Source organism: Cariama cristata, unplaced genomic scaffold (assembly GCF_000690535.1).
Source record: "Cariama cristata isolate BGI_N322 unplaced genomic scaffold, ASM69053v1 scaffold16386, whole genome shotgun sequence".
In the NCBI taxonomy this organism is placed as follows: domain Eukaryota; kingdom Metazoa; phylum Chordata; class Aves; order Cariamiformes; family Cariamidae; genus Cariama; species Cariama cristata.
The window spans coordinates 1-14,543 of NW_009622808.1; the positions used below are offsets into that span (position 1 = coordinate 1).

Sequence of the window (14,543 nt, forward strand, 5' to 3'; positions counted from 1 at the left end):
TTTCCGAATTAGTCGGGAAGGGAACCCCTCCTTTGACATCTCGAGCTCATCCTTTGGGATTGCTTGTGACTGACCTCTTCCCCTTTTCACAGGTTATCGGGAAGGGCCGGCGGAGCTCTGTGTTAGCACAAGACATGAATTTAGCCGATGGCCTGGATTTCGCCTCTCTTACTGATAACTCGGGCTGGGAAAATTCTGACACACGCCAGTGACATCTGTGCGAAAGGTGACTCTCTGGTTTTTGCCAACGATCTGAATCAGCCTTTGATTTGGGGAATTTATTTGTGAACTGCCACGGTCACTCTCATCGTGGTGGTGAAATCATGAAGTTGGCAGCACAATAAAGCAAGCCCTTAAGATTGTGTTTGGTCTCCAGGAACTGAAAGTGCTGAATAAAATTTCCATGCAACTTGAACTACGTTTTGGATCAGTTGCATTAAGATCAATGTTCTTCAAACTGAGACTGTTTTTCTATTTTAATATTTAAGTAGAGATTTATTGGAAAAGGCAATATATTTTTAAAGGAAAAAAACGATCAAGGATGGACGCTCTTGCATCAACACATCGTTTTTTACTAAATTGCTTTACAAGACTACTGTGTAAAGTAGCGGTGAAGAAAAGCCTTTTGTATACATATTGCAGTGGGTTTTTTATATTAGAAAATTGAACAAATAACTAGAAAAGAAAAATTTGTGTAAGCTCTCCGTTATTAATTTTACGATATTACACACGAAATGGGTTGTAGTTTTTAATATTGGAGGGTGAAGAAGTAACGTTTTACTGAAAGGAGTGCAAAACTTGGTGTACCTGAGGTAATCAAGATCACTTGAAATTGGTTTTTGTGTGAACAAGCAGGAAAATGCACAGTCAAGACTGTCGTAATTAAAGTTCTGGTGTTTAGCAATGGAAAGCCCACAAATAAACTTCCCTCTAGGTCTAGTTTCAGAGCAGAAAAGGAGTGGGATCCAAGAGGATGGGAGTCCTCCATTAAAAAAAGCAATGACAGAAATGCAAGTAAATAGCAAAGTACAAGCTGTAATAAATAAGTTGCCAACAATAAAGAAGGAAAACTTGGATGAATATGATGGAACTCCCGTGGAGGCCGATGGGGAAACGGCCAAGCCAAACAGTACTTCGCTATCTGAGCCTTTGAATTTAAATCCAGGTCTGAAACACACGTTGGCACAGTTCCACCTAAGCAGCCAGAGTTCACTGGGTGGACCGGCAGCTTTTTCAGCTCGTTATTCCCAGGAAAGTATGTCACCCACTGTGTTCTTGCCTCTTCCATCGCCACAAATACTTTCTGGTCCGCTGCTCATCCCTCCAGACAGCTCCACGGAACTCACCCAGACTATACTGGAGGGGGAATCTATCTCTTGCTTTAAAGTCGGAGGAGAAAAAAGACTTTGCCTCCCTCAAGTATTGAATTCAGTTCTCCGAGACTTTTCATTGCAACAGATCAATACGGTGTGTGACGAACTGTATATATACTGCTCGAGGTGCACTTCCGACCAGCTTCATATTCTGAAGGTTTTGGGAATTCTTCCATTCAATGCTCCGTCCTGTGGGCTAATTACACTGACCGATGCTCAGAGACTATGCAATGCTTTACTACGTCCTCGCACTTTTCCGCAAAACGGCGGTTTTCTTCCTGGTAAGAACACCTTGGCCCAATTGAAAGAGACTGGCAGTGCCTTTGAAGTAGAGCACGAATGCCTGGGCAAGTGCCAGGGCTTGTTTGCACCTCAGTTCTACCTTGCGCCGGATGACCCGTGTATCCAGTGTTTGGAGTGCTACGGGATGTTCTCACCCCAGACATTTGTGATGCATTCACACAGATCCCCGGACAAGAGGACCTGCCACTGGGGATTTGAATCATCCAAGTGGCACTGCTACCTGCATATTAACCAAAAATACTTAGGAACGTCGGAGGAGCGGGAACTGAAGCATCTCTTGGAGGAAATGAAGGAGAAATTTAGCGAGAAAAATCAGAAAAGAACTCGGTCCAAAGTAAGTTCACCAGCTCTTGTAAAACTCCCAGATCTCTTTCTGCTCACACGTAAATACTTGTCTTGGAAGAGCATTCCTTGCCTCTTGTAAGTGGGAATGCTTGTCAAATCAAGCCTAAGTTAAATTTGTGAGAGAGCTTCGCCATGGAAATACATTTCTCATTAAAAGGTGCGGTAATTTCTTTCCTCTTTGGGCTGTAAGTAACTTCATTTGAGCTGGTTTGGCTTTGTTGGTTCTTGTTCTGTTCTGAAGTATGCAGTCTTTGGAAAATTCAGAGCTATTGTGGAAATTTTCATTCTCCTGTTTGACCTTTGAGTATGTTTTATGCGATGTGTGTTGCAGCAGCTGAGCAAAGCAGAAAGGAGCTTGAAAATCGCATATTACAAATTAATTCTTCATTTGTTATTTTTACTCCAGCAGACATATGTGCGGTGTGTGGCGACCTGGCTTGCTAACCATCCATCTCATGGCTTTGCCTGCAGGGTAATGGTGCCTTGATAAGTTGCTATTTAGAAGCCCAAAGTCTGCTTGTTTAGCAATAGCTTTCTGTTTAAACCACTTGTGTACTGAAATATGCCAAAAAGAGGGGGTTTTAAGCAGCCCAAGTAATGAGCTGTAGGCCGGTATCTTGACAATGGTTAATAATAGACATCGTATTTTTTCCGAAAATACTGCTGCAAGTCTGCACTGTGGTTCAAAAATACAGAGCTTGTTTTTCCCTTAGAGAACTTCTACTTTAAATAATAAGACAAATAGCAGATAAATACTGAATATCATAGATGTTTCCATTCATAGAACATACAATTTTCAGGGTGTAATTTAAACTTAAGCAGTTTTTAAATGGTTCCTGCCCCACCGCTATGTTTCTTTTCAGTGGATTTGGCGTTTGTGTGTCTGTTTGATGGCTGCTGGTTTGACTGTATATCAGTTTTGCCTGTTGGACGTTTTGTGGTAGATTTCAAAAGAGTAGCAAGAGCAGTTCAGATGGTTGAGCCCTAAAAGGTATGGTGTAAGTTTGCACCTTTCGGCGTAAACTTCTGAAAAGTTAGTATTGCAGAAAGGCTTGCTGTAGTAACAGATATTTTTTACAGTTATGCCAGCCTACAGTAAGGGATTTTAGCAGAAAATTTCCATGAAAGTCTGCAATATGGCGTGCTTCATGATGAATTAGTTGAAGATGCAGGTAAGTTCATAGCGAGGAGACTTTGCTTTTCATCTGATGAAGACATGTCAGTCTTGATCCTCGCAACGCCAGTGTAGGTAATAAACTGTAGTATGGTGGATGTGTCAGTGGAAATAGTGTTCCATATTCGTAGCTATAATACTGCTTCCCTTTTCACAGTAGCAGATTTTAGACTATGAGATTTTTCGGTTTCATGTGTACAGATGAAAAAACCAGCTGAAATTAGCAGTAACAGTAATTTGGACTGGACCGGTGCAAATGAAGTACAAAAACTTTCTGGAGTCTTCCGTTGCAAACCTGTGTAGCTCTTTCTTACAGAGCAACATATGAAATCAGAGTGAGAGAGAAACTGTGAAAACTTGAACAAAGATAAAATGGTGGGCGAGGGTTCTTTGTCTTTTTTTTGTCTCGTGGATATTCATCTGGAAAGTACAAAAAATTAGAATGAGTTTAGTAAGGGAGTGTTGGAGCACAGCCTCTGATTCCTTGTCCTCGGGAAGCTTGGGCTGCTTCAGTTGTCTTGTCTTCTCCTCATTTCTGTGGTGTGAGAGAGGTGTTGGGTACAACGTGTAGACATTCCCTTTTTGTACGCTCCTGGGGAAATGTATTTGCAGGATGTTCCATTTGCTATTCTGTCACCTTCTTACCACCTTTGCTGAGTCAGTCCTCAGAAGTGCCGACGCATCTTTGAGGTTATCTTGGAGGGCCCAGGAAGAGCAGTTGCCCTTGGCTCGGTCTTTGTCCATCCAGTAACAACAAATAATTAAATCCCATAGTCTTTTGGAGCATCCTAGAGCCTGTGCCTTGCTTTTGTCTGTAGCATTTCACGCTGAGTTTATTCACCTCACGATGCAGATACGCTTTTGCTTTCAGTATTTTAAGAGCAGACAATATACTCGCAAGGTTAATGCCTTCCTGTTTTTTGTGCTAGTAAGGAAGCTGTACGCTGTATATTTGGTTGCCACCGAGTTTCTCATTTTCTGTGGAGTTCTACACTGCAGTGTAACATCCACCTGCTCGTGGTGGAACAGCTGTCACTAAGTCTCTGCTGTTCTCTGCGCCCTCAGATCCTCATTCCCCTTGACTTTGCGACAGTTTCTCATAATCACTATGCACTAAAACTTTGTCTTGCTTCTCAGACTACTTCCCTGAGTTGGTCACCGTGCATGGGGAAAAGCTCACAATGGGGAAAGTTAACGTTTCTTCTGAGTATTTTGATAAATCCCATCTCTGCTAAAACTACTGGCTTAATGATTAGGCTGAAACCACTACTTATCTACAGATTTTCTTTCCTTAAAAGAACAGCTTGTACAACTAGCTTAGAAGAAAAATTAGATTTCTTTCACGTAGCCCTTTCAAACAGTTCAGGCAGTAGTCGTTCGGTTCAACTTGGATATATTGTGTTTACAGAATTATTTAAGAGCATCTAAACTAAACAGATTGTTAGGTAATGAAATACACATGTATATATTGAAGTAGATGCTTTATCTCTATTTTATTAACCTGGATGATGAGGGAAGAATTGTGTTGAAAACAGACTTAATGTTTATTTATGGTTACCTTTCATTTGCTTTTCTGAGTAAATATTTGATTGCATGTTATGAAATTTATTTGCAAAATGCATACTAATGGGTAGACAGTAAAGTCGGTTTCCATTTGAAATAGGTGGGAATGTAAAAATCTGGCCTAATAACTTGAAAATAGAGATTACCTGATAGATAATTTCATATGTAAATATATAAACATGTTGAAATGTGAGTCCTAAAACATGGACAAGGTGTGATTCAGAAGTTAAAATCGGATTACTGTATCCTAGCTGCAGTATAAGTAGAAGAATATATGTACATTATTTAAATTACTAGAATGATCTGAGTAAGTAGAGAAAACTTGACGAGTGTCAGGATGAGGCCCTTTTTCTAGAGATTATTCGCTGTATTTCAAATCTTTACTATTTAAAGCCTTGATTTTGAATTTACTATTCTGGAGCTTAGCTTCCTTGTGCCCTTCCTCCTTTCTGTCTGTGTTGGAACTGATTTGAAGAACCGCAGGGGTGGAGTTAAATTTCAGTTTTGTTGCTAGAGCTGAATTTAGTGGGCTGGAAGTTTTGAACAGAATATTGTAGATTGGTCTCTGTCATGGTCAAGTAGCATTTGATTTTGCAGACCTTGGTACAAGCCACACCTGTGTAACTGGGTACTCTCTTGACTGCCAGAGATCGAGTTCTGAGGCAGTTTATTTCAGGGTGTGTAAATATAAACTTTTCTGATAATCTGTCTTGTACACAAGGGATTGTGAAGATGTCAGAATGCTAGAAGAAGCTTTCGGTACATAGGATTTTTTTTTTTTTAGCTTTATAGGCTATTTTTTTAATTGAGTAACTTTTCAAAGGTGCGGGGTCTGGCTGGAATAGCGTTACCTTTCTTCATAGCAGCCTGTACGATGCTGTGCTCTGGATTTGTGGCTAAAACCGTGTTGGTAACACACCAGTGTTCTGCCTGCTGCTCAGCAGGGCTCAGGCAGCGTCAGGGCTTTCTCTGTTTTGTGCTCAGCCCCTGCAGCGAGTAGGCTGGGGGTGGGCAGGAGGCTGGCAGGGACCAAAGAGATGCTGCGTACTTTCTAATGTCACACTCGGCGATGAAAACCAGGATACAAGGTGAAGAAAGGGGGTTTTGGCATCCAAGGTGGACGTTGTTCAGAGACAGGCTGGGCATCAGTGTGTCTGTGGGAGGTGGTGAGCGATATCCTTTGCTTCACCTGTTTGGTTTTTTTTCTCTTTCCTTCACCTGTTAAACTGTCTTTATCTTGACCCAGGAGCTTTCTTGCTTTTGTCTGCATCCCCCTGGAGGTGGTGGTGGGGGAGCGGCTGCATGGGTGCTTGGCTGCTGGCTGGGGTCAACCAACCACACCTTACCCAAAATCCCGCTTCCCAAGGCTATTTTAATGCAATGAAATTAAGAACCAATTTCTTAGCTATGAGTCTTGTATAAATATATGCCAAGACTCCTTTCACTTGAGGTTAACAGTAACTTTGCAGTGGAACACAGAGTATCACCAGTTAACTTTGACTAAAGAGTAATTTCAAAAATACTTCTTGAGACAAACAGTACAAGAATTGCTACCCAAATACAAAATGCACAGAATTTTAAGGTTATATATTCTCATGCACCTGAATTAATTTTGTTTGTTACTGCAGAGGGAATGGAGTTGTCATGTTACCACAGCAGCTTTGCCCACTTTTGTAATAAAAATTTGTGACGACTGAAGAAACTTCTGTCTCTTGAGCACCAGTAATTGTGCCATTTTATTCACAGGTTTTATTTTATAATGAAGTATCTGGCAGGTGCTTACTATGATGTGGATACTTTATTGCAAAAGGCTCCTACAAACTTTTGGGAATCCCCGTTTCTGCTTTCTGGTTCTCCTAAACATTTTTAGCATGCCTCTGGCAGAGTTCTGGAAACTCAGCAGAGCTTTTATATGGGTTTGTAAAGACATTTTATTTTAATTTCGTTGCTACTTTGCCCATAATGGGAAATTGGAGATCGAAGAAACTTCTGTGGCTTGCATCACCCTGCATGTCTGCCAAAGACACTATTTTCCAGTACCCCAGTTTCTCTGATGTGTATGTATTAATGGTGTAAATGCCATTCCACTGAGGAGCGTTTATGAAAATGTGAATAACAAATACCCATCTTCCAATTACCAATTTCTTTTCTTTTCTTTTCTTTAGGCAGATTCACAGCAGAGCCTGGAATTATCGCAGTGGTATCCAGTTATAAAGCAAGAAGCAGAAACTGATCCTCAGCCACCCTCCTTTTTCCATCCCAGGTAACTGAATTTCCTGTGTAGAACTATAAGCACTGTATGTACAAGGATTTAACTAATTCAAATCTACTTGCATTTGAATGTACTTGCAACCTGAACTGTTAGGAAAACTCTAAGGGATCGCACAGGAATAATTCAACCCTAACTTTTTATGCGTTTCTTAGTGTAAATATTAATGAACTGCTTATGAGTGGTTTTTGGTACAGGACTCAAGCTGTGATCTGTGAGTTCTTCCGTAGGCAATACAATTGAAATGTAATTACAATTTGCCTTTTCAGAGTAGAAATGACAGACGGTAATTTTTAGTATTCCATATTATAATACAATGCATGCAACTGGAAAGCTGCTTAGGGCCTATTTACCATGAGTGCAACTTAATTTCCTTTGAAAAAAGACTTGTAAAAGGTGTTTGAAGGCTTTCTTCTATACTGGAACAATGGCGATGGCTGAAGTGTCTGTTGATTAGTTTCCAAGTTTTAGAAACCAAGAGCATTTCCTTAACATAGTACACAGTTTGTCATCAGCATCAACGAGGGAAACAGTTTTTCTTGATGTACCTCTTACCCTCATCCCCGTGTGGTTATGCATTTACCGTATATGGGTGAGATCAGACTCTTTTGGCTAGCAACACGCATCAAAGCAACACCCACGCATCAAAGCAGCACATACGCATCAAACAAGTCCCTACGCAAACACATGAATGGTGGAACTTCTGTGATGGTCCCTCAGTTTGCTGTTTCTGTCGGTGCCTTCCTTCAGAACTTGGAGAAAGGAGAGCGTTGAAGACAGCAATGTTAACTCCGACATTGTGACACTGATTATCTTGGCACTGGCCTTAACACATTTGGCACTCTTTTCCCTTTGACAAGGACTGGACTAACTAGACAAAAGCTGAGTGGCTAGGTTGGGGCGGTACAGAAGGATACTCCCAGGAGTCCAGGAGCTGTGAAAATCCAGATGGATTGCTCGATACATGTGGGAAGGAAGGTCCAGCCTTGGTCTCAGACATGCCCCTGCACTGTCAGTATACAGCTTCACTATTTAGTCGTATGCTCATTTGCGCTACACTGATCACTTCCCCCATCCTCCATTGCTAATGTAAGGATTATGAAAATGCTAGAGAGTCTGGATTCAGTGGCATTCTAATTTCACTCTTTGCATTTGAATGAAGACTTCATATGATTTTCTGTATGATTTTTTTTAATCAGCCATGTTTGGAAAATCCTCTTGTTTGATAGCCTCAAAACCTTATCTAGATAATCTACTCAGTAAAGATTAAGTGGATCATTAGGATTTCCTTTTGCATAGAAAAAAATTTTAAAAATATATGCTTATTTTTCATTGAAGCTTTTATAGAGTGTGAAATCATGTTAAATTAAACTTACTGCTCTCTACCAGTCATCGTTTCTTTTGCCTTACCTTTCACTCTTAATTTTACTGTTCTGCTGTTTCAGTTACTACCTTTATATGTGTGATAAAGTGGTTGCCCCAAATGTATCTCTTGCATCACAATATAAGGATGTTGCAAAAACAACAGTCAAAGCTTCAGAAGTGATTAAATCCTCACCTGGACAGTCAGAGAAGAAGCTCAGTAGTGGAAAGCACAAAAAAGCTGCCTCCTATCCAGAGCTTTCTCTTGAAGAACAGGAAAAAATTGACTTGAAAACTGATGTGGAGCAGCATAAACGTTTAGGTGAGTAGTGAAAATTACGTTGAAGTCTTTCCAATTTTTATACCATATAATTTTGGAAAGCTCAACACCAAGCTAGTATTTTCTGATGTCACTTCAGTTTTCCAGAAATTCTTTTGACCTTTTTGTAATATTTAGTTTTCTTTGCATTTTTTTCACTCTGGAAGTTTACTTTTCTGTGATTATTATGCTGTGTTCTTCTTTTCTCTATAGATCCACCTGTGTCAACTCGTTCTGCAAGAGGTGGAAAATCTGAACGTGTTTCTTCCAAAACCTCTAGAGACTCTAGCCGTGTTGAAGTAGGTCATGATGTGCGAACCTTGTCCCCCACTCTCATGAAAGACATCAGTTGTGAAGATGACAAGGGAAGGATCATGGAAGAAGTAATGAAAACCTACATCAAGCAGCAAGAAAAACTAAATACTATTTTGCGGCGGAAACAGCAGCTTCAAATGGTACAGTGCCAATCTGAGTGCATTTCACTTTTGACATCAGAAAACTGATGTTAGCTTGTTGGTTCTAGAATCAATATCACAGATTACGTTCATTTAGAAGCACCAAAACACACAGATAATTTTCCCCCCAGCTTGAATCCAGGCACCAGATCTTTAATATCCCTTATGCTCATTAGGCTTGAGTCCACTAATAATTGGTGTCTTTGCAGTTTGCAACTACCGTGTTCAAGCGGCTCCTTCTTTTGTTTTATCCAAATGAAAACTACTTCTTTCACTTTAAAATATTTTCTAAACATTTAAGTATTTTGGAAAATGTAGTTTAAGTCCTCTAAAATTTCTCAGTGTACAGGATTTTAAAGATGCAGACATCAGTATTCTAAGAATGGTCTTATCACTACTGTGTGTAAACAAGAATCCCACCTTCCTGTTTCTATTTGATAAGCCGTTGGTTTTTAGGGGGATTTTATTAGTCTTTTTTAATAACAGATGATATTAGAAGCTGGTGTTCACTTGTGATTTTGCCTCATTTCTGTTTTCTGAATTAGGGTAAATACTATCTTTGCTTCTTACATTCATAGACCAGACCTAATATTTTAATTTAGTTTGTTTAATGTTGAGCTCAGAATCTATAAGCTCAGGTAGGGCCCTAGAGCTGCTACTTTTAAGTTGTTCTGCTGTTGGATGTAAAGCTTGTAAATAAGGTGAAAAAAAAATTAAGACTTTAAATAAATACTAAAATGCTAGTGGAAAAAGAAATCAAACACATTTATTCTGTTTTCTGATGATGCACTTCTTAGATCTTCAGGCTATATTTTAGAATATAAAATATATATATGCTGCTGCTTTCTGAGGTTCACTGCTGGAAGTTGTGAATCTGTTTCTGGAAGCTCCGTGTACTTGGAAGTATAAATAATTTCTTAAAAATGAAATGCTTGCTACAGAATTCTAGGCTGTCATTGATAAGTAGATAAATACCGTTATCAGGCTGTTGTTATCAGTAGATAAATGTGCTCTTTTTGACCTCCTTGTTTCCAGATACACATTTAAATTATTTTTTTTTACTTTCCTGGTCTTCGGACCAAGCAGTATGTGATCCTGATTTTTCTTGACAGGAAGTGGAAATGTTAAGCAACTCTAAAGCTATGAAGGAACTAACTGAAGAGCAGCAGAATTTACAAAAAGAACTTGAATGTTTGCAGACAGAGCATGCTCAAAGAATGGAAGAATTTTATTTTGAGCAGAGAGACTTGGAGAAGAAACTGGACCAAGTGATGAAGCAAAAGTGTAGCTGTGACTCCAATTTAGAAAAAGACAAAGAAGCTGAATATGCAGCACAGGTGAGAAGGGAAACTTCGTTTCAAACCAAACTGTATTTAGTATATCAGGAAATTGTGAAGCTATTGCTCAGCCACCTTAAGGTTTCATCTTCTCCATGTGTTCTCATACCATAGACAAATACCAAAATAGGTCACAGTGACAGCAATATTTATTTCCCTGTTCCTTGATTGAAACTGAGGTAGAATGCAGCATGATGTTGTTGATGAAATACTAATCTTAAACATAAGGTCTGTTATATTCTCATTTGAAACAAACTGTGTTTTTATTCTATATAAGCTTGCCCATGTTAGAGAATTAAACATTCTCAGTTATAGAAATAAGCTATTCTTATTTTTCTTCCTTTTAAGGTAAAAAAAAAAATCCAAACCTCTCAGTCACCATTTCATCAGATTAGTAGCGTACCTTACTTCTCTTTCTGTTCCTTGGTGATAGAATCTTCTGCACTATCTGATGAGCCCCCTTCTGTGCTCTGTCAAAGCATGTGGTCAAGAGTTCTCTTGGAAATGAAAAATCATATTTTTTTCTCTCATTCCTGCCTCTGGGGTTCATATGTCAAAACCTATAAAGATTTTTTCTTTTTTTCACTTTCCTTTTAACTTTTACTGTTGTTTCTTTATGTTGGAGGTTATTCATGTCATTCCAATGGGAGAAATACAGTTAATGCAAAAGGGGTGAGTTTTGGAATGCCCCTTCTCGAAATGAGTTGCAGTTGTGATTAAATGTATAATGATGTATTTTGTACCATGTCACAGAAAACTAATCTTCACAGTTTTTTTTAAAGTAAACAAAATCTAAAACAACCTCAGTAAAGCTTTGTGGTCATTTGATCATAGCTGTATATATTTCCTGCTCTTACGGTCTCAAATTAAGAAACAGGCAGTACTTGAGAGACAGGTTCTGGTATTTTTGGGGAGTAGGGCAGAGACTAGCATCATAAATCCTTCTCATGAATTTCATTTCATGACATCCCGCTCCACAGATTCCTAGCCTTTGCTGCCAGAAATAATCCTCTCTGACTAAGGCCTGATTTACTAAACATCTGGTACAAGCCCTATTACTGCAAGTAACAACGTGTTCTAATTTATGAAGATAATCATGTATAGCATGTTTTATATGGCTTGTGTAGCTTACTTTCTTTAGAGAGTAAAAACCGTAGATTGTTCCCCAAGGAGATTGGTTGATTGTTTCTTTTGAAGTTAGACTTTGAAAACTAAATACATTCCTCACATGAAAGTCTACTCTGTTGTTACCTGTGTGGTAGAGCTATTCTCAACATACAATTTGAACCTTTCTCTCCATTTGTCACATCTTATGATACACTTTGGACTCTAGGTTCCAAGCAGTTGTCAGAAGTACCCGAGTTAAACAGAGGTCGTGGCAACAGGTAACTTCCCCAGGCTTTATATACAGCATTTAAAAAAAGCCTTAGTCTGATGTCGTCTTGAAGCAGTTGCGCAGGCTGCCCTTTCTGTCTGAGAACTGTGGACTGGGAGGAACCCTCTTTGTACATTAAGCAAAATTAATAATGTGGGATTTGCAACTTGCTTACATGTCTGTTGTTCTTTCTAGACCTGTCTGAAGATGCTTTGTGTTCTCCTCCTCTTTGACTTCTTTATTGAATTGTCTATTTAATTGTTGCTTTACCCTGTCAGTCACAATAAGGCAGTATAACCAGTAGTGGAACCTTTCCTTAGAGCTGGAAATCAAAACTCAACCGGAGACGTGCTTGTGTAGTACGTGCTGCAACATGCAGGCAGTGGGCATTGTTGTACTGCAACAGTCGACTTAAATCAAAGTAGTGGAGTCCAAAGACTTGCATTAATAGCCTGTTGCTGTCTAAGAACTGCTTAAATATTTCTGATTAGACAAAGAATCGTTTAAATATTTCTGATTATATAAGGAGATGAAAGTCCATGGAATGTACTGGTTCTCTAAAATGAGCACAGCAGTTCCTTTGACTGGTATCTTTTACAGCAATTAGCGAACGTGGGTGATCCTGTATGCTCCTGCTACTTTCATTCTCATGAGCTGTCTTCCTCACTTTCAGCAAGATGTATGCTTAGTGGTGATTTAGATCAGATAGATACCTGTCATTATGAGCTTTTTACATTCAGTGAGGTCTTTTTGTAAGAAATAACCCCTTAAATCAATGGTAGAGAAGATTACTGGTTTCCAGTCTCCTCCCTGTTTTAACTGCTGGCAGTATACCTATAAGCAATATGACAATAACTTTCCCGCACTTGAAAAATTCATCAGACGTTTCTAGATCTCACTGTGAATAAGTTTTGATGACACTATAGCAAGTGTGAGTTTTACTGTACTCCATGGATTTAAAAACAATTTCATTTCTGTGTTTAAACACAAATTTTTTCACAAAAAAAATTGGGTGGACTCATGTTTATATTTGAACACATGCATAAATGCACAGGGGGTTCTGTTCAAGATTTTCTGAATGTCATTTATACTAAAGGATATCAGAAAACAGTGTTGATATTTTTGTTTGCTCTAGAAATGCATTCAGGCTTTGAAATAAAGAAGTAGTATTTTATCAGGTAAGAGAAATGAACGTGGGAAATGAAAGAGTGCTATTTATTCTGGGATTTGTGAAGCATCTGATGTAGACATCATCACAGTCTTCCTAACAGATTGTATGTATTATTGACATGGTCTAGTGTGACAGTTCATATAACCACAATTTATATGTATTTAAAAATTAGACTTCCTCATTTTTTAATTATAGTATGATATTTATGCAACTTTGCATATTGATGTCATTTGCTGATGGTATAGTACGTAACTGCATAATTCTTGATAGAAAATGAGCTGGTAAATACTGGTGAACTTTTATCTGATGCATAGGATGGTCATCAGTGGCATCTTGAAGTGAACAGTTGACGTTTACAAATAAGTTTGCTAAAATTTGCTCTGTTTCTCCCCTCCATTTTACAGCTAGCAGAATTGAGACAGAGATTGGATCATGCAGAGGCAGATAGACAAGAGCTTCAAGATGAACTGAGACAAGAGCGAGAGGCAAGGGAAAAGTTAGAGATGATGATAAAGGAATTGAAGCTACAGATCTTGAAATCTTCAAAAAATGGGAAAGGAAAATAGAAATTGGAAGCGGAAGCATGACTGCGTCCTTCAAACAGGGTGTTTTGGTTTGTAATGAATTGTGAGCAGTTTCTGTGTGATGAAAAAAAGTAATCTCTACAGATTTCTATTTCCTAGACAAGTCCAGATGAAGATATACATATATATAAATAAATAGAGATAGATAGATATACATTTTTAGATTTTCCTAACCAATGAAAATCTGGATTTATTTGTACTGGTGTTTTTCTCAAACAATGAAAAATACGAAACTCTTGATTTAGAGTGACCAGTTTCTGTCTATTTCTAATGTAGTCTTGAGGACTCTATACCTTTAACATTGTTTGTTAAAATATATGTGGTGATCTTTATTTTGCTATCAATTGCACATCCGGTTATAAAAGTACGTCAAAACCATTCTGAATTCTTCAAGGTCAAAAATAGTTTGGGTTTCAGTGGTAATTATGTGTTCTCAGGCTGGGGAAAGTAAAGGCAGCTTTTCATCTCTAAGGTAATACTCAGAATTGCCACAATGATAAATGATTGATCATCAAAAGTGATTTACCAGCGTGATTTTTTTCCCATAGTTTCATTGTGTGAAATCAAGCTGATCTTTTCAGTATTTTCTGTTTAACCAACTCATTATCAATCTAAAGAGTTTTAGAGCCAGCATTTGCTTGATGTGCTGGAAGAAGAAAACATTAAGGTTTTTTTGTAAATTGAAAAATTTACAATTGCAGTGAAATCTTTGGAAATTAAAAATTCACATATTTTCTTTTATTTTCTTCTATAGATATGAAAGAAACATTAATGAAAGGCTTAAAGGTGGGGCTTTTCCTTCTAGAAACCGAGAAAGCTTGACCTAAGTGTTTTTCAGATACTAATGCTTTCAAGAAAAATATTTATGAAAAGAGATGTATTAGTTTCTTTAGTACCCTAAGCCTCCACACTT

At 38.5% G+C, this 14,543-nt stretch overlaps 1 protein-coding gene across 2 annotated transcripts; it reads left to right on the forward strand.

The window, feature by feature from the left end:
- Positions 1 to 903: 903 nt before the first annotated feature.
- On the forward strand, positions 904 to 13,880 carry SKIL (SKI-like proto-oncogene). 2 transcript variants are annotated; one of them, XM_009702497.1, is made up of 6 exons: positions 904 to 2,010; positions 6,924 to 7,021; positions 8,473 to 8,711; positions 8,922 to 9,163; positions 10,276 to 10,500; positions 13,451 to 13,880. In XM_009702497.1, exons 1-6 carry the CDS (start codon positions 904 to 906, stop codon positions 13,610 to 13,612), a joined length of 2,073 nt encoding a protein of 690 aa, XP_009700799.1. In that variant the 3' UTR covers positions 13,613 to 13,880. The 2 variants fall into 2 exon arrangements, with proteins under 2 accessions (XP_009700799.1, XP_009700800.1); XM_009702498.1 differs by having other exon boundaries at positions 8,473 to 8,592; positions 8,950 to 9,163.
- The last annotated feature ends 663 nt before the right edge of the window (positions 13,881 to 14,543 follow it).

What these genes read in the sequence shown, in the direction of transcription:
- SKIL (XM_009702497.1), top strand. Translation starts at nt 904, where the DNA reads ATGGAAAGCCCACAAATAAACTTCCCTCTAGGTCTAGTTTCAGAGCAG. An exon ending in AGAAAAGAACTCGGTCCAAA is followed by an intron (nt 2,011 to 6,923) that starts GTAAGTTCACCA and finishes TCTTTTCTTTAG; the next exon opens with GCAGATTCACAGCAGAGCCT. An exon ending in CCCTCCTTTTTCCATCCCAG is followed by an intron (nt 7,022 to 8,472) that starts GTAACTGAATTT and finishes CTGCTGTTTCAG; the next exon opens with TTACTACCTTTATATGTGTG.